A 23,384-nucleotide genomic window follows, 5' to 3' on the forward strand; every position below is an offset into this window, starting at 1 on the left:
TCATAACCACAAGAACAAATAGGCATAAATGTGTAATTTTACAAAACAGGTATTTATACTACTTTTCAATCGGTTTGTTGTCTTGTTTTAATGCAAGCTGACGTAGCACATTTAGTAATAGCCTACTGTTAAGACTGAGAGAACGCAAATTGTAAGCGTGACAAAATGATAAAATGATCATATATTATGCCACTTTTTGGCGTTACTCACCATGCATCGTGCAGATGGATAACCGATCGTACAAATATGATAATTATCGTGCATCTGGCAACGCTGCTGAACACATCATGTTTTTATAATGAGGACAGTTCTTGAAATAATTTAAAATATCTAACCAGAGAACACATTCAGTTGTAGTGGAGGAGGAAACGAGCTGTGTTGTACAAGGCACAGTGACACCTGCTAACACGACACTTTCACGCAGAGCTACTGCTGTGGCATTGTAGAAATAGTTGCTTTCAGATACCAGTTTTATCAACAAACTCTTCGTTTCAGCTTCTGTGGGTGAAGGTCTCTGAATGTTTTTGAGCGGTTTCATCTGCTACACCTGTACAAATGTGCTTAGTCAAAGTGAACAACCCTCCACTTGAGTCTGAAACCAAATAGAGTATGTGGTTTCACTGGCTCATGGACACAGCTGCTGTACATCTCACTCAACACTCACTTACTGAACAGCATGTGATGCCTCCGGGTTCACTGTTTACTGTGTGCCAAACTTTGTTACAAAGCTGTAACGATTAGTTGATCAATCGATGTGTTGATCCACGGAAAAATGATCTTATACTATTCAGAGTGTTCAGACTTTGTCCTTGAACTCTTTGCTCTGCGCCTGTGATTGGCATCCTGGTGGCAGTCTCCTTCAGCCTGAAGGAAGACTGGATCTATTGTTCCTAAACTGCCAGTGAACTTGTCATTGTGAAACGCCTGTTACTTGATAGTGAGTCAATACTTGTTGTTTGCCAGGAAGTTTATTTCTTTATTTATCCGTTAATATTTCTTTAAGGAGTGGTCTCCTTGTGACAAAGACATACGGATTTTAGAACATGACATTGACTATTCATTTCCAGCTAAGACAAACAGTTTTGAAATAACAAGATAAGAGCGATAAAAACAGGGAGGGGGGGGGTGCTTAGGTAATAGGTAATAGGCAAACACAAACACAGTTTTTACAGTGGTGTTATTGTTTGGACTGGCTATGGAATCACTCATCCACCCGCAAACGATTGCCACAGGCACAGGCGTGGAGCGCAATCGTGTTGTGAGTGTACTTTGCTGAATTGCTCTGTGTCAGATGTCTGGCAAACACACACACACACACACACACACACACACCCCTTGAGTAAAGCATTATGAGGTGATATGACTGTGTACTGTACTGCTGATGGATTTCACAACAGTCCCAGAACATCCTGTTTACACTGTGTCATCCTCAAATACCTCCAAGGCATCTCACCTTAACAAAAGAGTAGGTGCTTTCAATTGAAATCTCTTTCTCCTTCTTAATACACTGTGTCAGGGCTGCAGGCTGCTATTCTATTAAAACAATTGGGTTTGAATAATCAATTATCATTATTGCATTAATAGGGAAGAGCCATGCGTCACACCACGTGCTGGATTTCTCTCCAAGTTCAACACAGAAATCTACATCTACATCGGCCTCTGATACCGCACAGTGTCATAGACACGATGACATTACTAGGGCTGCCCACTCTTAGTCAAATAAGATTTCTTTAGTGAATGACTTATTCTTAAGAACAATGGGAGCACATCTCTGGTATGATTCTTTGATGATACTCAGTTTTACAGGTCTGTTGATTAAATCGATTAGTCGACAAAATCCAAAACAATTTCTTCAGTCGAGGACGCCCTGCAGAAAATATCTTTTGTTGAAAACATCCCTCTCAAAGAATCATCAGAAATAATCTAACTTGTAATTCTAAATGAAAAATTTATGGTTTAAATTGTTTTGGGAATGTTCAACCCTTCAGCCAAATGAATTATACTCAGATTTCTTGACGGTTTGGAAGATGAATCCCTGAGTTCCTACAATCACTGTTTTTGTTTGTCACAACCAGTCGAACCTAGTTGTTTATCCTCGTCGATCCATTGATGTTAACCCTGAGCCTCCGACAGCTGTTACAACACTTAGGCTTGTGCTCGAGGCCCCCAGTTTGTCTTCCTATTCTACACATTTTCTGCTTGACTGTTTGAAGTTATTGATGACCTTTCTGTTTTCCACATCACTAAACTCTTTCATGCATCAGCGGGCTAGGCCTGTGGTGCTCAGATCTAATCTAATACTCAGCTAGCAGTTAGCACTGTGTCGGAAGTGATGAGTTGATCTGCTCTGTTTGGGTCCCGCTGATTATGGATGGGGGGGGGGGGGGGTTCAAAATGCAGATATCGATAGAATTATTTTAGGAAGCCGCTGTTATCACATGCAGTCCATTGCAGGATTCAGATCTCACATAATAGGTCACTGTAATTAAATAAAAGCAGGTGTGCAGTCTGCAGTTGTGTTCTGGGTTCTATGACGCAGTTCGCAGCTCATTTCTGCATCAGTCTCCTGCTGAGTTGCATCGTCGGCTGAGACAGAATTCTGTCATTTCTTTCTGCCAAAACAACGGACTGAAGGAATGGATTTGCCTTTCAAACATTTGATAGCACTAATTAAGTACAAAGTTGCAGATAGTGGTTTTGAGTGAAAAACAATTGCTCACATTATCTGGAGTGTAATTTCTTTCTGTTGTCATAAATTCTTTTGACATTAATGTTCAAAGTCTTGGAAGCGGCCAGACGCTATCTGTTATAAATTACAACAATGTGTTTGGGGAGGATATATCTCTCATAAATATAAATTTGATCCACCCCCACCTCTCCCTCCTCACAAAAAGCCTGTCCTCTTGACCTGATAAGTGAGTCAGTGGCTGCACAGGCTCATGTTGCTCAGGTGGTGTGTGTGTGTGTGTGTGTGTGTGTGTGTGTTTATGCTCACCTTTCGAGGTTGCTCTGCAAGAGAGTGAGTTCTTGAAGCTGCACAACATCATTTAAGCTGTCTGGGAGAGGCCAGTGGGACAGTGACAAGACAAATTTGGCGGTAATATGAAAGCAAAGAACGTGGCGAGCCATGAAGTGCTCACAGAGCAGTAGCACATCGGGGACAGCGGCGGGTAATGCAGCTGACCTGTCAGTGATTGATACGTGCAGCAGTGGGCTACTGGTAATAGTTCCTGCAGCATTAGGACAGGACATATTTCAGACCTAAGGGGTGCATATCAGCAGGCCAGTGATTACGGCAACATAAACAGAGGTGCAGTAAAGGTCCCAGCCCGGCGGAACAATAAACTAATAGCGATGTCACTGTCCCCCCACGGCACTGTGTGCGAGAAGTAACAGCTCGGTTTAAAGAGCCCGGAGCACTGGGGGCCATTTTTTATTTGGGGGATGATGGCCTGCAACTGATGTCATTATGAACCTTAAATCAACTTTCTGCTTGCTTGAACATGGTCACCTGGGTACAGGGGGACAAGGACAGGAAAAGGTTGAAGAGCTCGGCCTGTCTGTGTGCCAGAGCTACCTGCCGAGGTACAATTGAGTTGCGAGGCCGGTGATCAATCAAGTGTCCCAACAACATACATTTTTTAAAGTGCTTGTCCGTATTTCCCAGTCGTAATGAGTGGAATAGTTGTGTTGAAAAATGGAAGGGGGAAAGATAAACCAATCCGGCATTTAAAGGAAGGACAAACTGGGGGGCCCAAGGAAGAGGGTTTACAGATCAATGTCATTATGTGTCCCACAGTAATCAGATGGAGAGCATTTTGTCCAAACACAAAATATAATACCCTCTGAGACATTTCTGCAATGACATTTTATTGTCATTTATGTGGAATCATGAGCCATAGCTGTTGTTGAGTTTGAAGAGGTTAGGGTTAGGCAGGAGTACCGAGAGGGACGAGCAATAAAACTAGGGACTAGATCCAGAAAGAGACAGCTCGGTCCCACTCCGTTACCTCTCTCATCAGACCGCACTATCCGCTGCGGTTTCATCTGAGTAAACAGTGGCGTCGGGGTCACCAGGACTGCTGGGTAATTGAGCCAGTGTGGGCCGCCCTGTCAAGCACATCGGCTAAAAATACATTGCCCACTGTCACCGGGCACCAAGTGGGGGGAAAATGATTGTTCCCGCTGTCGGAGCGCAGGACACTCGCATCACCGGTGACCTTCCGCTTCCAAACCAGCCATCACAGAAACAAAACAACAAACAGAAAACTTTTGCTCCAAAGTCTCCTTAAAGCATCAAAACAACAATGGGTCCTTTGAAAATGCGAACGGGAATGAGCACGCTGTGGATTAGCATGCTGTAACACAGAGCGCAATATTAAGCATGTTTAGCCTGTCATGGACGTGCACTTCGATTCGGGCACATGAAGGCATCGAAGAGAATAAGGGAGAATACAGACGGGCAGAACAGAGCGAGCGTGTTGAGATATTCCAATGAGGAAAGACGCTCCTTGGAACGTGGAAAGGTTATTGATTTGTCCTGTAATCATTTCCTGCTCTTTGATATGCAAACGATCTAGTGTGAATTCACAGCAATCCTATCAGACTCATTTCACAGTTCTTAGCCTCTGCGTCTCTCCGGAGTCCTCCGCCTCATTAGGCCAATGTTCTCCATTACCAGCATAATTAAAATCTTTAGTAGCTTATCAAATTAAAAATATTTTTGCTGATCGTATTGAGATCTTCACCTCACAGTTATTTTCCACAACAGAAATAAATGAAGACTAAGCATTTTGCACACAATGTATTACAATCGGGTGCTTGAAAGGAGCACTTCTGGTATCTATAGAGCTGGTGATGAGAAACGGAGAGGAGGAGGAGGAGGGAGGAAATAAACCCAAGAAGATAAGCATGTGCAAATCATCTTTCATTTGCCAGTGCTCATTTTGAGAATGGATTTAATTAATTGTAATGTTAAACGAGTGGTCTTGCTCATTTGCTTTGTGGTTAAATTCACCACATATCCAAGAGGTTCTTTCACCATGCTGAAAACATGTGGCTTATTTAAGCACAGAGTTGAATACCCAACACACATTTACCCTCTTGGATCTTTCAGTGTGCTGTTAAAATCGGGGTTACCCAGATGTTTCGACTGAAAATACAAATAGCCAGAGATTCCGCACCCATGAGGCTTAATCTCATTTTACATGTCAGCTTTATCCTCATTTGTGTCAATTGAAAGCAGACTTCTCTAACAGACTCAGCAGAGATGGACACATATATATTGTCTCTCTTCTCTCAGACACGGAAAGTGAGGTGCACAAACAACAAGCATTATCCTTCTACATCCCGACTCTGGCCCTGGGTGTCAGCGATCGCTGTCACTCAGAGGCAGAAAAGAAAAAACACACGCTCCGTAGATGCGTTTCCAGCACACAGAAAAATGTCTTCTGTCTTCAAGGGATTTCATTTTTTCAAAGGGCTGTGTGAGCTGCAGTGTGCTTGACTTGTTAAATGAGGTTTAAGTCTTCTGTGTCAATTGGAGGCGGTGCAGAGCTTTAAGTATTTTGCACATTAATGCGCTTTTGAGAATATTACCCCAGGGTCCTGTTTCTCAAGGAGGCAGGGGTGGGATGTTTTCTTGTGTTGCTATTGTAAACTTTTTGTTGTGTATGTTCTGCACATCTCTTGTTGTTGAGAGAAAATGATGGTGATTATTCAGATTTCATGCCTTGTCTGGGTGTTAATTATTTACTCTGAGCATGAAATCTGTGTGAATGCCAGGGATTTGTGTATACAAACACGCTTCAGATCACAGGGAGAAATGGGAGGGAGAGAAGAAGGTGGCAGAGAGAGAGGGGGGGGGGGGCGAGGGGCGAGAGCTCTCAGTGCATTACCCTGTAGTGGAATATTTTCTAATTAATACTCGGCTTTGTTTACAGACGCTTTGATTTAATTAAGTGATGAAGAAGAGAGTTGGATTAGCTGTTAATTGATTTAATTATCCAATTTGTTTGTCTCAGGCATGATTCCAGCAGAGCTGCAGCAACTGTGGAAGGAGGTTACACATGCTCACGTGAAGGAGGAGCACAACAACGGCCACCGGGGCCTTGACTTGTCCTCCCCGGCACCGCCAAAGAACCCACTCCTCAACCAGCATGCCTCCACCAACGGGCAGTACATGAGTCACAAGAGAGAAGGGTGAGTCTCAAGGTCTTTTTATATATATATACATTTTTTGTTGTGTCATGTGTGCTTCTTGATGATTTTCACGTTTTGTTTTACGACATAAAATACGTCAGCAATGCTGAAGCTGAAGAAAACATGTAAGTATCCTTAACTTGTGTTTGCCACAGAGCTTATTAATGTAATGGAGAAATCCCATTAGGTTCTTTTCAAGGAAACCAGTGTGGTGCTAAATTCCGGGTTGGCCTACAAAAACATGTTACCCCTGCAGCAAATAAACTTGTGAAACAGTCTTCACTGTCATCTTCGTGTAAAGCAAACAGAAGGCCGATGTGCCATATATTCCCATTTAAAATAGCTTTTTCTATTCTACACACGTCCCCGTAGGGTTTGCATTAGAGATTACTCTTAATTTTTTAGTGTGTAAGTATTATTTTCATTAAGGCCAACAAAGTCCCTTTTCTCTATGCCTGGATACAGCTGGGGATTTGTCCTGGTTGGAATGCAGCAATTTGGAGAAATGTGCACGCATATCACCATACCATCAACAAGGGGGTCAGGGCGTTGTCCAACTCCTATTGTTTCGGTTGCACATTGGGGAGCGCAGCTGTGAATTCATACCTTGAAAATATTTAGAACACAAGTCTCTTTTCATAAAGGAAAACCAGTTCCTTGGGAACCTGTTGACATGCACAATCAACCGGATCATCACCCTTCACATCAGGAATGACAAACGCAGTCACAAGAACAACAAAGTGCACTAGAAAAAACAAACGCATCATATTTTCACAACCAGGATGAATCATCTGTGATGTTTGTGCTTTGAGCTGTTTCTTTAAGGAAGGAATTAATTTGGCATCTTACATATTTGCTTGTTTTCTTGCACCAACGATCTTTGAACTGCTAGTGAGAAGCCTCCAGGCACCGTGAGCTCACTGCATAACATCTGACTTGTGTTTCAGTGATCAAAAACCCTTCGCGTCATTATGAAAGCAATGCCGATGAAAACATGTTTAGCGCTGTAAACCGGCAGGCCTTTGGAGGTGAAGAGGGGCTGCTGTTGGAGGAGGGGGGGGGGGGGGTATTGTGGGGGGTTGTAGAGAGGATCTGAGTGGCTTCGAGAGGAAATGCTATGATTTACTGATGGAGAGATACAAACGGAAAACAGCTATTTCTTTTCAAGCAGTGGTATCAGTTTTAAAGCGATTCTTATTACCTGTACAGACTTATCCTCTTTACTGTGTTTCAAAGTTATCTTCCAGCACAGACACTGGAGAAAAATGAAATAAAAAATGGGCGTTAGTTGCTCCTACAGTTGACAGTATCCACAGGCTTCCAGCCTTTCATCCAGAGTCTGGCTGAATGTCTGTTTTTTTGTGTAGTGGAAGACAAATCACAGGGGAGGATATTGATTCGCTCACTCCATCACACATTGTCGCGAGCAAGCAAACAAGGTGAGCATCGATGGCAGGGAAAGGCAAGAAGCTGAGGGCTCCATGAAACATCGGAGAAGACATAACGCAAGAGCTGGCAGCCCCTCTGCCTCGCGCTGACTGTCAGAGATTAAAGAAGATGTCAACAGCAGTTTAACACAAGCTTAAGTGAAGAAGGCAGTCTCCGTCTGAATATTCTCGCAGTATCTTAGATCTGTCAGAAAACCAAGCAGGTGATTCTCATCCAGGACATCTGCTCGAGGAAGTCGCGGATTACCTACCCACACTTCCCAAAGTGCAATTACTAAGAACAGACGACTGATACAAAGTGAACACAAAACATTGCCTATTAAATGCTGAATGATGCTCATTTAGATCCACACGACCAATAATCCTCTCTCGCGTTAATTTTCCCAACACTTAAACCACACAACTATCAAGAGCATTGTTCCCCTCCTCGCCTTTTGATGATGCAGACTCAATTCTAATCAGACTCCATGGGAAGAAAAATGAAATATTATTAAGTGTGGTTATTCTAAGCAAGGCTCTGAGAAAACGTCTGTGTTATAATCCAGGGATTTGAATAATCAGGTTGAAGATAATGGGCTGGGCCGGCCCCGGCGTAAATAGAGAGCATCCACTCATCCTCCCAGCGCTGAACTTAATGAACTTTTAATTGATGCGGTTTTGCAAGTCCTTTTGTCATGCAACAGAAACAAGCCTCTCTGCTGATGGGCCTGTTTTCCCGACTGGCTTCAGATTGGTTTACAGCAGGCCCTAAGTACCATGTAGTTAGTTTCATGTGTCATATAAAATCTGCCCAGGCACAACGACGCCTGCAACTAAAACCTTAAGTGCATCCACAGGAATCACTCACCGGCTTTGCACTTCCGTCTTAAGGAAGGAGGAGAAATTCAATCACTGCCGGCTTGACACACCGAAGACGAAGGCACGCGTTCCTGCTTTTACTTGTCTCAAAGAACACTCTGGCAAGGCAGGCTGGGATTTTTCTGTTTGTCTGAACAACATCCCTGATATGACCAGGGCCTGAGTCACTCAATCTGTCAGCCTGTGTTGCTGCAGCCCACAAACTGTGATGCATAGATAGAGATATACCCCTGTGAGCCAGGTCATCTTTATTCAATGATTTGCTTATTTAAATGAAAATGTGCCTGATCTGTATCTGACACAAATTCCCAATACAGTGCTGCATCAGCTTTGTGAGAGGGAGCGTCGTCACAAAGCGCTTGGCCCACTTTGCTTCCCAACAACCATCAGTAACCACAGCTCGGGGACTGTAACACAGCAATCTGTTAAGAAGATAAATAATCAGATTTGGCACAGCACTCCCGTCTCTCTTGCCTTTCATTTGTCTTATACCAGAAAACTGATAATTAAATCATTTAGGGTGAACCATGCAGTGGCACAGAGAAGACATAAGAAAAGGATCGGGCCCAGGGAGTTACAAAGGGGGAGGGTAGGGGGTATGGATGCAGGATTGAGGGGGAGGACACAGGGGAATAGGACAATGGATAATATCCAGAGAATCAGGTCCGCACAATGTCCTGAGTTTGCCTTTCACACGTGTAGCGCACAGCAGGAGATTGTCCGTGTCAGAAGCGCTCTCACTTCCAGGAAGTACTCTTTTTGGTTTAGGCGAGGGGTGGCGCAGAGTGTGCATGTGTGCAGATTACACCAGTGGTCACGGAGGCGGTTTTTAATTTGGTCATAAACAATCGAGTCTCTTGAATTTGGCCCTTTCCAACAGAAGTTCCCCAATCCCGTCGTCTCTCCAGTTAGACATTTCCGTTGGCGTCTTCGTGTAAATGACCTCTCTTCTTCTTCTTCTTCTTCTTCTTCTTCACTTTCAACTGTTTGTTTTCTTCTGGATTGGCCTACTTGCTGCATGTGTGAAAAGGGCTTCTCTTTAGTACCAACAGTGAGTGTGACTGGCTTCATACATTGTGGCCAGACTCTGACCTAGCATGGTGGACATCAATCTTCCCTCTTCTTGCTGATAGATTGAGTCCATCAGCACACGACGATGCCATAGATCACGACTTGTTTATGGCCCAAAGCATCTCATCAAAAGAAGTGAACTAGAAATCAAGCTGTCGGAAGTCATCTTTGTGTCTACACACAAACACAGTGCAACACCTCTCTGTCTGGGTCTATAGCCCCTCTAATGTTCCTTCTCCTCTAAAGGAAGCTGATGACACGCTTTTTCCTCATCGCTGTTACAAGATCATTCGAATGCTCTTCCCCCCCCGGGCTACCTGACAATAATAACATCCTGACAGACCTGTCGTGGATGTCAAATTTAACGCAACGCAGAGAACTGCAGAGCGGTTCTTTATTTTAATTTTTTTTTGTTCTCCCTTCAACATGTTCTCAAATGGGAGAAAACCCCATGAATCCTACACTCTTCTCCTATTACACTAATGTAGCTCATTTGGTGTAAATTCTGTCATTTACTACTGTTTAGCCATCCACCGTTTAAAAGGGCTCTTCTGCCGCCAGCCCCTCGCAGCGCTTTGTGCTCACTGATTCCCAGCGTACTCCACATTTCAATTTCTTATTAATACAGAATTAACCAACAAGCCTGCTCGCAAAGAATAAAAAAAAGATCTCTTTTAATTTAAAAACCAGCGTTACCTTCACCAGTCCGCACATTTCCTTGTTAAAAACTCATTATAATAGGCCGTCTGCCATCTATTTATTAGCTGTATCAAAACAGAGGTCTTAATGTGAATGCATAATTCATAATTGAATAAAAAAAAATCTGACTTTTGAAAGAGGGAGAGCGAAAAAAACTGCTAACCACATTCATGAATGCTTGACTGCTTCCTAATTGCAATGCAATTATCACATGCTAAGAACAATGCGAACTCCTAAGCAAGTAATTATAACACAAGGAAACTTGTGACGACCTTTAAGATTTCATACTTGAAGTACATCTTTACTAACATTGATACAAATGAGATTTTAATCTGAACATCAATTTGTTTAATCCAGCAAATTTGGCACGCCATGGTTAGATTACAACTTTTAATATCATAGCAGATGGTTAATTGGCTAAGCAATGCAACATATTGTTCTAAATATTTATTTCCCCTCTATCCTTAAAGACATCCTCTGAAGTGGTAGACAATATGTCTTATCGACTATATGTATTACCTGATGGCGTTTGTGCTGTACTAAATCTCCCTATCTGGCCTGGTTGTCTTAGAGAGCAGTGCTCAGACTGGAGGAGAAGCAGCAGCGCTGTTGCTCACGAGCCACCAGAAGCACAGGTGGTAGCGATATAGGCCAGTCCCCCAGGCTCTTGTAGCTGGAAGTTGTGTGTCTTGTATGGTGCCTGTGTCCATATGGCTGCTTGTCTCGCTCTCTCAGCAGACACCGGCCGCGTTCTTTCAGTACTCGTTTTGGTTAGCTGTGGTTCCGAGCCTCTCGACATATGGAAGATGTTGTAAAGTTTGTTTTTCGGGGACGTTCTCCGCTATTTAGACTGATTGCACAAAGCCATAAGCTCCCCATAGCTGCCGTGCTTGTCAGCCCCTGGTGACATGGATTGGTCAGTAGATAAATTGATACCAGGCGGGGATGTTTACAGTTTTGTGCACGGTGTGAGAAGTGCCTGATGCTTTTGGGGGTTTCATGTCGTGGTACACACACTCCTCCAGGTGGGCTCCGGGACATGATGCAGCAGGAAAAGCAGAGGCTGAGGAAGCCCCCTAGCAGTCTTGATCAAAGTGAATTGTAACATGGCTCAGTGGTACTAAATAATTACATATTGATTTGGTTGCGCTTTCGCAACGTGAGTCCTCTCTTTTAAGAAAAGAACAAGCAGAGATCACACAGGTGCACTGATTCCACACAGGCCAAAGTTCACAGATCAAGTCTAAGCCAAAGGTTTTCATGTGGAAACTACATACAGCACACAGAGGGAGGTGCTAACCAGGCATCAGATTAACAGGAGAAACCATCTTCTTCCCCGTTGTCAGAGGTGGGGGAATCGAGCCGCACGACAATTCACATTCATCTCTTCTTCTTTTTTTATTACATATTTGCATTTTCCTAACTATTGAGAAGTTACGTTTTTTTTTATAAAATGTGATCTTACCTATAATTTAACAATTTCCATGATGTTTTTTATGCCACGCATCACTTTTAATTATGGAAATAGTTTAAATGTAGAAAAGTATTTATTATTGTCAGCATTTACTTTTTAGGGGTTAGATCATCAAAATGTCTTACAATTTGACAGACAGACAGATGTCATGTGACTAGCTTGACTGCTAGCAGGGATTCGATTCCACCAAAACACAATAACTTGGTACCGAGATACGGAAAGCCTTGCTCGTGACCTCTGGTGTTTGTATTCAAAACACTCTCAAATCAGTTTTTATATGGTTCTGTGACTTTCTCTTTCAGATCCACGCTAGAAGACCATTCCCCCCACAGCCACCCTCTCTACGGTCACGGTGTTTGCAAGTGGCCTGGATGTGAGGCGGTGTTTGATGATTTCTATTCATTCCTCAAGTAAGTGAAAGTGGTAGTCGGAGGGTTGTGCCACAGCTTGTTTGTCCTCATGTTGGGTCGATTACATGTTTTGTGACCCCCGGCAACTCCGAGGCACTACAGGTGCAGCTGGTTGTTATTCCTGAGTGTGGGGGCCTGGGTTGGCCCTCTCTTGACTGTGGCGGGGTCTCCTTCTGAGAACCGCATGGGTCCTCTAATTCCTGTGATAAGTGCAGTTCCCATGGTGACGGGGGCCATTTTTCCCAAACAAACAACGGTAGGATGTTTATCTGTGGCAGCCCACACTTAGGGTGCTCTGCATGTTTGCCCTTGTCACTGGACAGACGTGTGTGTGTGTGTGTGTGTGTGTGTGTGTGTGTGTGTGTGTGTGTGTGTCTTTGCCTTGCTCAGCTCTTTCTGTCTTTTTTCTCAGTGCTTTGTTTGTCTTTCCCTCTCCTTTCTCATGCTTTATTTCTTAGAGTTTTTGGTTTACAGTGTTGTTTATGTTATTAAAGGCCCCCACACCTCAGCACTGTGTTAAAATCAACCATGAATACTGGGGGTCCGAATCTCCCGGTATCTCACAGATTCGATTCAAAATGGATTCTGCACATAAGGGTGCTAATTTCAGGATCTACTGCAGTCCGCTGTGCGCTGGAGTAGATCCGCTGGAGCAGGCATGTGGCAAATCATGGTGTTAAAGCAGAGTAAAGTGTGCATAAGAGTGTTTATATTTGACAAAGTTATAATAACCGACTGCAATGATGTAAACACACAAAGGCTAACCTGAGACAGAAAGCTACATTTATTCATGCTGAAGTAAAAAGACGTATTTCTCAGTGACCTAAAGAATAACACAATATAAAAAAATTAAATGCTGCCTCTTGCATAAATACAATTGTAATGTTTAGTCTCGCTGCCTTTTTATTTCTCACAAACTTTCCAATTGCAAAAATATATTGCACACAAATGACTCTAAAACTGGTGTGTAGGATTACTACAATATCTAGCTTCTTTTCTGTAGTTGTGAATCTTAGAAGATAAGAATCTCAATTCCTACATGAATCCCCCCCCCCCTCTAATGTATACTGTACCTAAAGAGCTCCAGCTCAGTCGGCATCACCTGCTTTGCAGTGTGAGCTGTGTAACATGTTGGACCCTGCGCTGCCTGACAGGCCTTTTGTTGTGCACCATGCTTCCCCAGTCTGAGTCACACCGCTGGTTTACTAATCAACCCTGTGCAGTAGGTAATCCAACACATACCAGCGCCATGGTTACGGAGAGGATGAAAACATCTGCATTGTGGCAGCAGATCAATGGCTCACTGTCACCCCGGATTAGTCGCACTTTACACAAGATATGACACAATTCCATTATCCTAAAACAAGCACTCAGCGAACTCCCAGACGGAGAGAAAGGTGCTGCGGAGGGACGGCTCACAGGCAGCTCAAAGTTTTGACTGTCTTTGTCAACATTTTGAATCCTCTTTATCGTTTGCGTAAATCCACTTAGAGCACAGTTTGCTTTAGAAAAGAGATTTTTTGGTTCAGAACTGTTTCTGTGAGAGATGAAAAAAAAGAGGCAGTTATGTATTTTTATTTAATAAACACCCTGTGACACAGAGTTATTAAAGCCCGTATCACACACATATTTCAGCTTAGGGAGTGCCCTCTTAAATCTATCACTATTTATTGTATTCTGACATTGCCTCACCCTTTGTTTATAGAAGAGAGAGGAATTAAATTCAGCTCTGCCTTAAAAAAAAGTCTCTAAGTGCACTCTGCAATGTTTTTACAAGTGTTTTTATCATGGCAACATCTTGTTTACTTTAGTTGCCTGCTCAAACTGCTTGGAACATGTTAAGAAAACATTTGGGGAGAGTCTCCACAAAGCTGCCTTTGTTTAACAGCAGGCGAGAGTGCGAGCGGCTCACCAAGGTGTTAACGCTCAAACCCTTAAGCACTTCCACATGAAAAACCCAGCAACTGATACTGCAGGCCCCCGAAAACAATCACAAATACGTGTGTGTGTGTGTGTGTGTGTGTGGACTCTAACGTCAACCAGATTTCAGACCCACATGCCAACAGCAACAACTAATACGGGACTGAAATGTTGTTTTAAACTGTGTGTGTATTTGTTCTATCTTTTAAGGAAAACATTACATACCTACACACACTATCTTGATACATACAAAAGCACCGAATCCCTGTTCCTGTTTTCGAGGTTCAGCACACAGAAGGGCGGGGTTGGGTTCACAGTAGGGCCCGCTGCTTTTACGAGGGTCAAGACCCTTCTCTCCGGTGTCCAGTCAGAGGTCAGAGCCAGTGAAACACTGCAGTGCCCTCTAGTGCTGCACTGTCTGTCTGCTGAAGCCACAAAGACTCATCTCTAACACCTCAACACAGCGTGCTAATTGTTTTGCCATGTATGCAGCTTTGTAGCACAGCAAACTATGCACACTACAAAATTAGATTAAAACTGAAATCTTGTAAAAAAAAAAAAATTAAAAAGTGTCATATATGTCAGAAATATGTTTTAATGCATTTTAAATGTAAATACCGCTGTAAAGACTTGTGCATTTAATTTAAAATTCCACCCAACAGTGAAGAAGATAAACCGTCCTCAGAGACAGCCTTAAGCTCTGGGTCCAGTCTATATAATTAGAAATTGTAAAAGGAAAAAAAGAAAATAGATAAGCAAACTAACTGTTATGCAAAAAGCCCGCTGTTACAGGAATGTCTAACTTGTTTTATTGTGGCAATTTACATTAGTGACTGTCATCCTGCCAGAGAGCTTTTAAAAGTGGCTTCATTTGAAGTCCAGAAAGTGACACATGCCAACGTTCATAGCCTCTCTCGACGTCAATTCCCCCGTATCCCCTGCTCCCGTGTCCAGACACTCCTCTCGAGGCTGCATTAGGGCCATTTGAATATTTCATTTCCTATTAATTATGCACTGTGACTCTCCATGTCATTAGAAGAAATAAAGTGGAATGTAACAAAGGATGAAAAGAAGCAGGGCGCATGTCTCCTATGAACAGAGAAATTCCAAAGCTGCTCACGTAGGCCAGCCTTCATTGAAAATTCAGTCTGTGCCAGTTAAATTGAAGTCAAAACGTCTTTACCTATTATTTTCTTCTTTGAAATTTAGTAAGATGTCCTGAGATGTTTACCAGTTTCATTTTCCCGACCTACTTAATTAAATGAGCATTTATTTGACTCAAACAAATGGAAAGCCTGGAAGAAGTCTGAATTGATTTTAGCAAAAGGGGGTTATTACCCACGCGTTCTTTAAATACGCCTTTTTAATTTCTTCTTTTTGCCACAGTAATTAACTTCCAAGAGCTGAATACATATGCAGTCATTTTGAAAACACAATAGGAGGACCTGAAGAGGGGAAGAGACCACATTTCCCATAAAGATTTAAATCATTCACTTCAAGGTTGAAAATACGGCTGCTGAACAGAAACCTTCACATTTCAAGCAGAGCACTATCAATTCTCCCTTCCCTTCACGTGTGTCTGTTTTCTGAGTGTCTGTGTGGCGTTTAATGCACAAATGTGTTGTCTGTACATAAAGCAATGGCATCAAATTTATTGGGCTATCATAGCGCTGCCTGCCACTGTGCCTTCACAGGTTGACTCTGGCCATTTTTGATTTGCAGTAAATGACAGAAAAAGTGCATTTGAAAAGGCGGGCGCGTCACACACCTCTCCTGGCATCGGCCGGCGCCACTGTGTGCTCACAGACATGCCTGGTGACAGTGACCTACATGGTCACCGAAGATGTGATATAATTTATGATATATATAATATATTGGATCCATTAGCGAGCATAATGAAGTAGTGAAATGAAAGGGTATTTGTGAAATCAGTTCAAACATCCTGCTCGGATTATGATTAAATGATTAATGAAATGCCCCTGCATAAGCATTTTCAAACAGTAATTCATGCGGCGGCTGATAAAATTCCTCCAATCATATTTCCTTCACTCGTGAACCTTATCTCCACCATTTTATATAAATCACAGAAAAAAAACCCTGTCTGCTACCCCAGCGAGCTACTTATTTAGATTAGTTATAAACGTGCAGGAAAAGAGAACATCTTTCCCTGTATAAAATAATCACACATAATTATATCCATAATTCAAGTTTGTGACAGATCTCATCTCCTCGTCCTGTTGTCCTCTGCATTTGGGTTTGGCTTTATTTGAATTCTCTTAATTACACAATTAGCAGAAAACACACGAAGAAAGGGGAAAATCCAACAAGGCTAAAGGAAGGTGAAACCAGAAGAAATAGCATTAGGGGCGCTGGTGCATAATGTAGCTAACCTGAAATTCTTCAATCATTCCTCTTATCTGTGAGCTGTAGTTGGAGCAGACAGGACTGTCATGAAATATTAAGTCATTCTTGTGTGTTAAGAAGTACTTCTTCTGCTTCTGCAGATATTGTATGTGAAGTTTAATGATGAAGCTCTGCGTAACATTTACCTTAACGTTCCCACATATTCTCCATATAGTGCGCTTTACTCCATAACTGCGTCATTAAACAAGACCGCTTTTGTTGCCTGCATCTGAAAGGCTGCAGAAGTCCAACTGACATCAGCTTTTTTCTGTGTTCTGTGTTTTTTGTTTTCCAGGCATCTTAACAATGAGCACGCCCTGGATGACAGGAGCACGGCCCAGTGTCGGGTGCAAATGCAGGTCGTACAACAGCTGGAGCTGCAGGTATTGTCTCTCAGTTTGTTTTGGCCCAAAATATTTATGTGTCTTCTTCTCCTGACACTTCCTCAGTGTCTGCCGAACTCCCTCCGTGTCCGTCTGACATCAGTCATGGGGGTCACTCGTGGAAGGGGAGGCAGCAGCGCAGTGAAATAATTTTGTACATTTGCAAGTAACCAGTCATTAAAAATGTGTTATGTATGCATGACAGCCAGGAAAAAAGATATATGAAGGGCCTCGGGCTAAGTAGAGAAGATAATTACATTTTGAATTTTACTGGGTTTTTAAAGTTATTTATGACTTTTAACTGTTTGGCACCAACAATAAAACACTTGGTGAAAACGACTGGGCAGCAAAGTGTGGATAGAGATGTGGATAGAGATGTGGATAGAGATGTTAGAGGAGCAGAGAGGTTATTGAAGTCCACCGCAAAAACTGTTTCCCCTATGTTTGATCTTTTATTGTCTTTTTCTCTGCGAGAGAGAAAAATGTGCACATGTGTACATTAAGAATGCACTTATGGAAAAAGACAGTCATTGTGGGCAATGTAATGGCCAGTGTGTCACATGTGTGACGAATGGTGAACACTTTAATAATGTAAGCTTGCGCTTATTTATTGGATTTACAGGGGGAAACTAAAACCAACCATCCCATTAAACTGTATTTGTATTAATTAGCTGCTGCAAAGCAAATACAGAATCACATTTAATGTATTCCAGATTTTAAGCAGCATTCACATCTTAGCCACATCATACCCCAAAAGAACTGTTCATGAGTTTTCTGGATGTTAACCTTAAACAATGAGTTGAGTTGCTCAAACATTACACCACACCAACGTCCTGTTTGCTCTCTGGTGGTGTATTATCCAGAGGGATGGAGCGAAGCTTTATCAGACACACACTTCCTCTGCATGCAGCCTATCACCATAATTTAAGCTGGCAGCTAAGACAGCGCTGAGTTTCAGACAGGTAGAAAGGGCCTGTTATTGGCAATGAGACATACTATGTTTTTTAACCTTGAATTGGAGGCAGTAGTTAGTCTGAAGTGCAGAGTTATTGACAGCTTCCAAAAGTATTTTAAAAACAAATAATTAGACTTGTCCAAGGGGGGGAAATATTGATTTCTCTCATTGTTAAAGATACCTTCACTGCAAAGGGATGTATTGAATTAATACAAGTAGAGATTATGTTTTTCCTTTTGTTCATTAAAAATGTAATGTGCTCTCTTTCCTCATTACAGCTAGCGAAAGACAAAGAGCGTCTGCAAGCGATGATGACGCACCTTCACGTCAAGTCCACGGAGCCCAAAGCCATCCCACAGCCGGTGAGCAGCAGCCCTGTCATACTCTCTCTCTCTGTCTCTCCGTCTCTCACGTCCCTCCCCCATCCTTTTGTTGGTCTTAATTGGCACACATGTATTCATTAATCCCTTCCTCCATCTTCTTATTTATCTGCTAAATAAAAACAGCTGTTCTCTTGAGGGAGGCAGTAAATATTGTTTTGGACCACATCTGCTGACATCCGAGATTCAATTTGGTGCCTGTGATGAACTGGATGCACACGCTGTAACGGCTTCGGAGAGGCACTGCCTGTTTGGGGCAGACTGGAAAGATGAGAAAGCATAGGGAAAGGGAAATACAGTAATAATAACTGACACGATATTTAATAAATACATCAAAAATAATGTTTATTTGTAGCTCTTTTAAACAGCGCAGTTACAGAGTGCTTTTCCTGCCTCATAACATCAAACATAAGAAACATTTATTAAAATACTAACAACACAGTCATGCTAATGCACGGAGAAAAGATTGTTCAAAAGAAACAATACTACACGGTGAAACAATTGAAGCAATATATTAACATTGTAATATTTCAAGTAGGGGCTGAAAATAAGATATTATTGACTTATTGATATGTAGTTATAAGATATGGCTCGCTGATGATCCCAAATATAGGCGGTCGTGGCACCTGCTGGTTTTTATTTTAATATTGATTTTCTATGATAGCAGACGTTTCTCTCTTTCAATCCTCATTTAGGGTAAAAAAATAATTTCAGGATTTACCCTCAGCCATCTTTAAATGTGAATAGTAATCTAGACTTAATATGAATATAAAGCATTTCTCACATTAGAATACATTGTCATTTTAATTTAAATATTGTTTAATTTTGGATTCAAACTCAACAGAAGAAAGCTGTTTGAGTGATGAGTGTAAAAATCTAAATGTTGCCGGATGAGAAAATAAACAAAAATGTGAGTAGAGATCAAAATGAACACTAACTATTTGGACTTTGAGCAACTGGGATGAACATTGTTCACTGTTTTCCAACATTGTTTTGACCAAATGATTAGGAGAAGATAGAAAACAGAGCAAATAATCTGCAGACGAAGCTGGTGATTCCCCCACATTCTCTGAAAAGTGAACAACTAAAATGTTTAATAAATGTACAAGCAGTATTATCTTCTTGACACATTCCAGACATCGTGCTTATCACTCTTAATATATGCCATGCCATAAAGCATACTGCTTAATCACTATCCTTTAGGGGCACGGGTTTAACATATGGCATTTAAGTGTCTGCGCTATTTTGTCATGTTTAAGAAGGGGCCTCCGCACCATATTTCAGTCTGCATGACAGAGATCATTTGACTGCAGGGCGTGAATCTGGAATCACGCACACACACAGATGCACAATGTACATCCAGAAGTTGTGTCTTTCAGCATACTGTGCAGCTTGGATCATTTATTTACAGTCATAGCGTTGGCTATTGACGCTCCAACATAAACCGCCTGGAGATATGGAACGACAAAAGGCTGCCTGTTAAAGCCGCGTGTGTCACGCGCACTGATGATGTAGATTAGAGTGCAAAACAAGGGCTCTGACACGGGAACATTTGTATATGAAAAGTGGTAGGAGCGGCAGATAGCATCTTCAGTTCACTACCTCTCCTCTCTCCCCGGGGCCTGTGAGAATAGCTGTGTCAGAGCTCAGCGTTAACACTCTCAAGGGGGCAAGCTGGGATTTTTATTCAAATAAATAGACTCCTATTCTCCAGCGCCACTTTGCCTGCTGCGAGCTGCTCTGAAATGCTATGATAAATATGTCTGGCTTCGGCTGGGTGAGTGGTGGACTTACACAGGTCAGGGCCCGTGGCCCCTCTGAGGTTTTAGTGAGATTGCAGCAACAGAGATGGCCGGTGAAAGAAAAAATCCCTCCTTTGAGCAGATGCAGAATGAAAGTATTCTCAGAGCTGACGGAAGATACAGCCGCTCTGAAGAAACAATTGTGTTCTTCCAGTAATTGCTGCTTTTCTGCCGTTCTGTGCTGTTGCGTTTAATAAAGGCGTGTATAAGTAGCCAACTGTCATAGCAAAGTAGCTGGTTCACATTTAGTCATAATTAAAGACAAACAAACTGATACTGTGCATGCACAGCGCCAAATGAATGGGAATTATTTTATTCTTCTGAGGTGGATGTGAAGCGGGGGAAGATCAAAACAAAATGTGCCACATTAGCCATGCATGTTCCTGTGTGTGTGTATGACCGTGTTTGTATTTGTGTGTGTGTGGGGGTGGGTGTCTGCACTCGGTGTCACTAAGCATTCTTGTCAGAAATCTGACCTTTTACGCCATACATAATTAAGGAGGGACTTTTTGTTTATTTTCTTTAGCAGCTTGCCGAGTCAAAGCCAGTATAATTAGATCACCAATTACCATTTAATTAATTTCAGTCTGAAGTCTCATTTTGTCTAGGCACTGGAGTGAGCCCAAATGGTGAGGCAAACAAAGGCAAGGCTATTACCAGCCTGTCTGGCCTATTGTTGAAGCCTCTCTGTGTTTACGGCCAGGGAATATGGATGAAACATGAAACAAAGCTCGCTAATCCACAGGAAGAGAAGTCAACACCGCAAGCCCCGTTCTATTGATAGCATTGTGTCAGAAACACGCGAACCCAAGTGTGATTTATTTAGTCCGTGATTTAGAATAACACGTCTTCTGCTACTGTTGGTGAGGATGTAGTCTTGCATTTGTGCATCCCAGCAGTAATCCAAATTATTTGGGCAGACTCTGCCAAAAAGCCACAGTTCAGCCTCCAAAACATAAATAGACATTGTGATGAGTTGGACATGAGTCTGTTAAAGCGGGAGACTACACAAATACACACATTTCACTCATTTTAATAATAACAATAAAAAGTAATGTACATTTATATAAAGCTGCAATGATCGGTTGATGAACAGTCATTCTCACTTGGATTTCTGATGTCTTTATTATACCTGTTGGTAATGAGTGTGATTAGGAATATTAAAAAGCATCTGTGTTGCTGTCTGTCCACTCCCACCTGTCTGTCGTCAAACCCTCCATCACCTCCACGACGTCATCGGCACAAAGCAGACGCGTAATCAACAAATGATGTCAAAGATGACGTGTCCTCCCAACACGGTCTCCCTTTTTTTATTTTTTCATTCCTCTCTCTCTCTCTCTCTCTCTCTCTCTCTCTCCACTTTCTTTTTCTCACAGTCTGAAGTCATGTTTAATTTGGATGCTGGCCTCCTTCGGCAAATTAGCAATTAGAACAATTTTGTGGGAATATGTATATGTGTCATTAGTTTTCCTGCCAATTAATAGCTGGAGCAGGGTCAGGCTCAAATTTTCCACTTGACTGCTGCTCCAGTATGGAGGCTTGGCGCTTGGCTCGCAGCCGCCACAGCTGCTGGAAGCCATGCTATACCTTTGGCGCACTTGCCATAATTAGTTTACCTTGTAGCCATTATTACTTAAGTCCTTCCTTCTCCTTTAGTCCACCCAACCCATTCACACTCACAGGCTTCAATGCAAACTATTCTCTGCATTAGGCCGTCCGTGGACATACTGTGAGGCCATCTTTACCACGGCCTGATGATGGAGGTCAGTCAGAGACAGCAGTTAATCACCAGATCACCTCCATAAGCAGCTCCTAATTAGAGTGCTCACAATACAATTCCAGCTTGTAATTAGCCCAGATTGGCTTCTTCCTCTGGCTGCCTTATTAGCGGGGCGGCTCAGCGGTAGGTGAGAATCACACTGTCATTTTTCAGAGACGTTCCATCTTCCCTTCTCTACTCAGCCCTCGCCGGTGGTTACCATGCCGCGGACCCACAGCGGGTGGAGGAGGTGGGGGTGTGTTGTCCAAACAGGACAAGAGGGACAAAAGATTAAACAAAGGCGGTGAAACAGAAAGCGGGGAACGGGCCTGACACGGCAGCGAGAGAGAGAGGGAGGGAGGGAGGGAGGGAGGAGAGAGCAGAGCGTGAAGAATAGAGGAGGTGGGGAGCGGAGGCTCCGGGGTTATTTTCCAAACATTTAGCGAACGTTCATGGATCATCTCAGGGCCCGCCTGCAATTACAGAGGAGACATGCATAGTCAATGAGGCGTCTGAGACAGAGGGGTAATTAGAGGACTAACTGTCAGTGTTTCTCTGTTTGTTTGCTCTTCCAGCTCAACTTGGTGTCTAACGTCACATTGTCCAAGTCGGCCCACGAGGCCTCTTCTCCTCTGAGTCTGCCCCAGACTCCCACCACACCCACAGCACCCCTCACACCGCTGTCCCACACCCACTCCGTCATCACAGCCAACAGCCTCCACAGCGTGGGCCCCATGCGACGACGCTACTCAGATAAATACAACATGCCCATCTCTCCAGGTACTGCAGGATGAACAAGCATGCTCACATGTACAAGTACATATCTGCCCTGCTCAATAACTGACACTCAGAGCACACATCCCATCTGGAAACTAGAGCCAGTTTCAGCCTCTCAGATATACAGATGTTCTGCTTTTCTCTGTTTTATATAATATTAAACTGAATATCTTAGTTTTTTAGACTGACAAACAAGACATTTAAAGACATCTCCTTAGACTTTGAGAAGCTGCGACGGGCATTTGTCACTGTTCTATGATCATTATAAGCCAAAAGTTAATCGATTAATATATAAAATAATCTGCAGATTAGTAGCAGCCCCACTTTATACACACACAACCATATAATGATGCTAATATTTGTGTTGTCAGCTACTGATGGAACATTACTGCTGACACCTGATCATTTTATTTCATGTTTGTGTTTCCCTGTGTGCAGATCTCAGTCAGAACAAAGAGTTTTACATGAATGCAGACGTTAGACCGCCGTTCACGTACGCTTCACTAATAAGACAGGTAAGCTTGTGCTTTTTAATGTGTCGACATTTTGACATCCGCCACTCTGCTTAGTCATAGCAAGACAAACAGCAGTCAGCTCTTCAGAAAGTCACAAACTGCATTTGTTTGATTTATTTCTTTGCTTGTTCCTTGTTAAATTTCAAATGCAATTTAGACAGAGGAGCAGATTAACCATCTTCAAATGAGAGCAAGAATGCGTACGGGAGTCAAAAAAACTGCCCCATATGACAATTGCATTTGATTAAGCATTTCAGAGGCTGTGATTATTACCAAATTCATTTCACACAACAGTAGGGATGAACCTGTTTTAAGATGGCCAGTCAATT

General features: G+C 42.6%; 1 protein-coding gene across 4 annotated transcripts in view; it reads left to right on the plus strand.

Moving 5' to 3' along the window:
• LOC115008655 (forkhead box protein P1-B-like) overlaps positions 1–23,384 on the plus strand; it is a 155,825-nt gene that overhangs the window by 124,862 nt on the left and 7,579 nt on the right. For all 4 annotated transcript variants that reach the window (XM_029432380.1, XM_029432377.1, XM_029432378.1 and 1 more), the window contains 6 exons: positions 6,024–6,201; positions 12,054–12,161; positions 16,780–16,867; positions 18,101–18,184; positions 22,339–22,543; positions 22,979–23,055. In XM_029432380.1, the coding sequence (XP_029288240.1) occupies positions 6,024–6,201; positions 12,054–12,161; positions 16,780–16,867; positions 18,101–18,184; positions 22,339–22,543; positions 22,979–23,055 (740 nt within the window). The remainder of the gene's footprint in view (positions 1–6,023; positions 6,202–12,053; positions 12,162–16,779; positions 16,868–18,100; positions 18,185–22,338; positions 22,544–22,978; positions 23,056–23,384) is intronic.

The sequence above is a fragment of the Cottoperca gobio genome, chromosome 5, assembly GCF_900634415.1.
Source record: "Cottoperca gobio chromosome 5, fCotGob3.1, whole genome shotgun sequence".
NCBI lineage: Eukaryota > Metazoa > Chordata > Actinopteri > Perciformes > Bovichtidae > Cottoperca > Cottoperca gobio.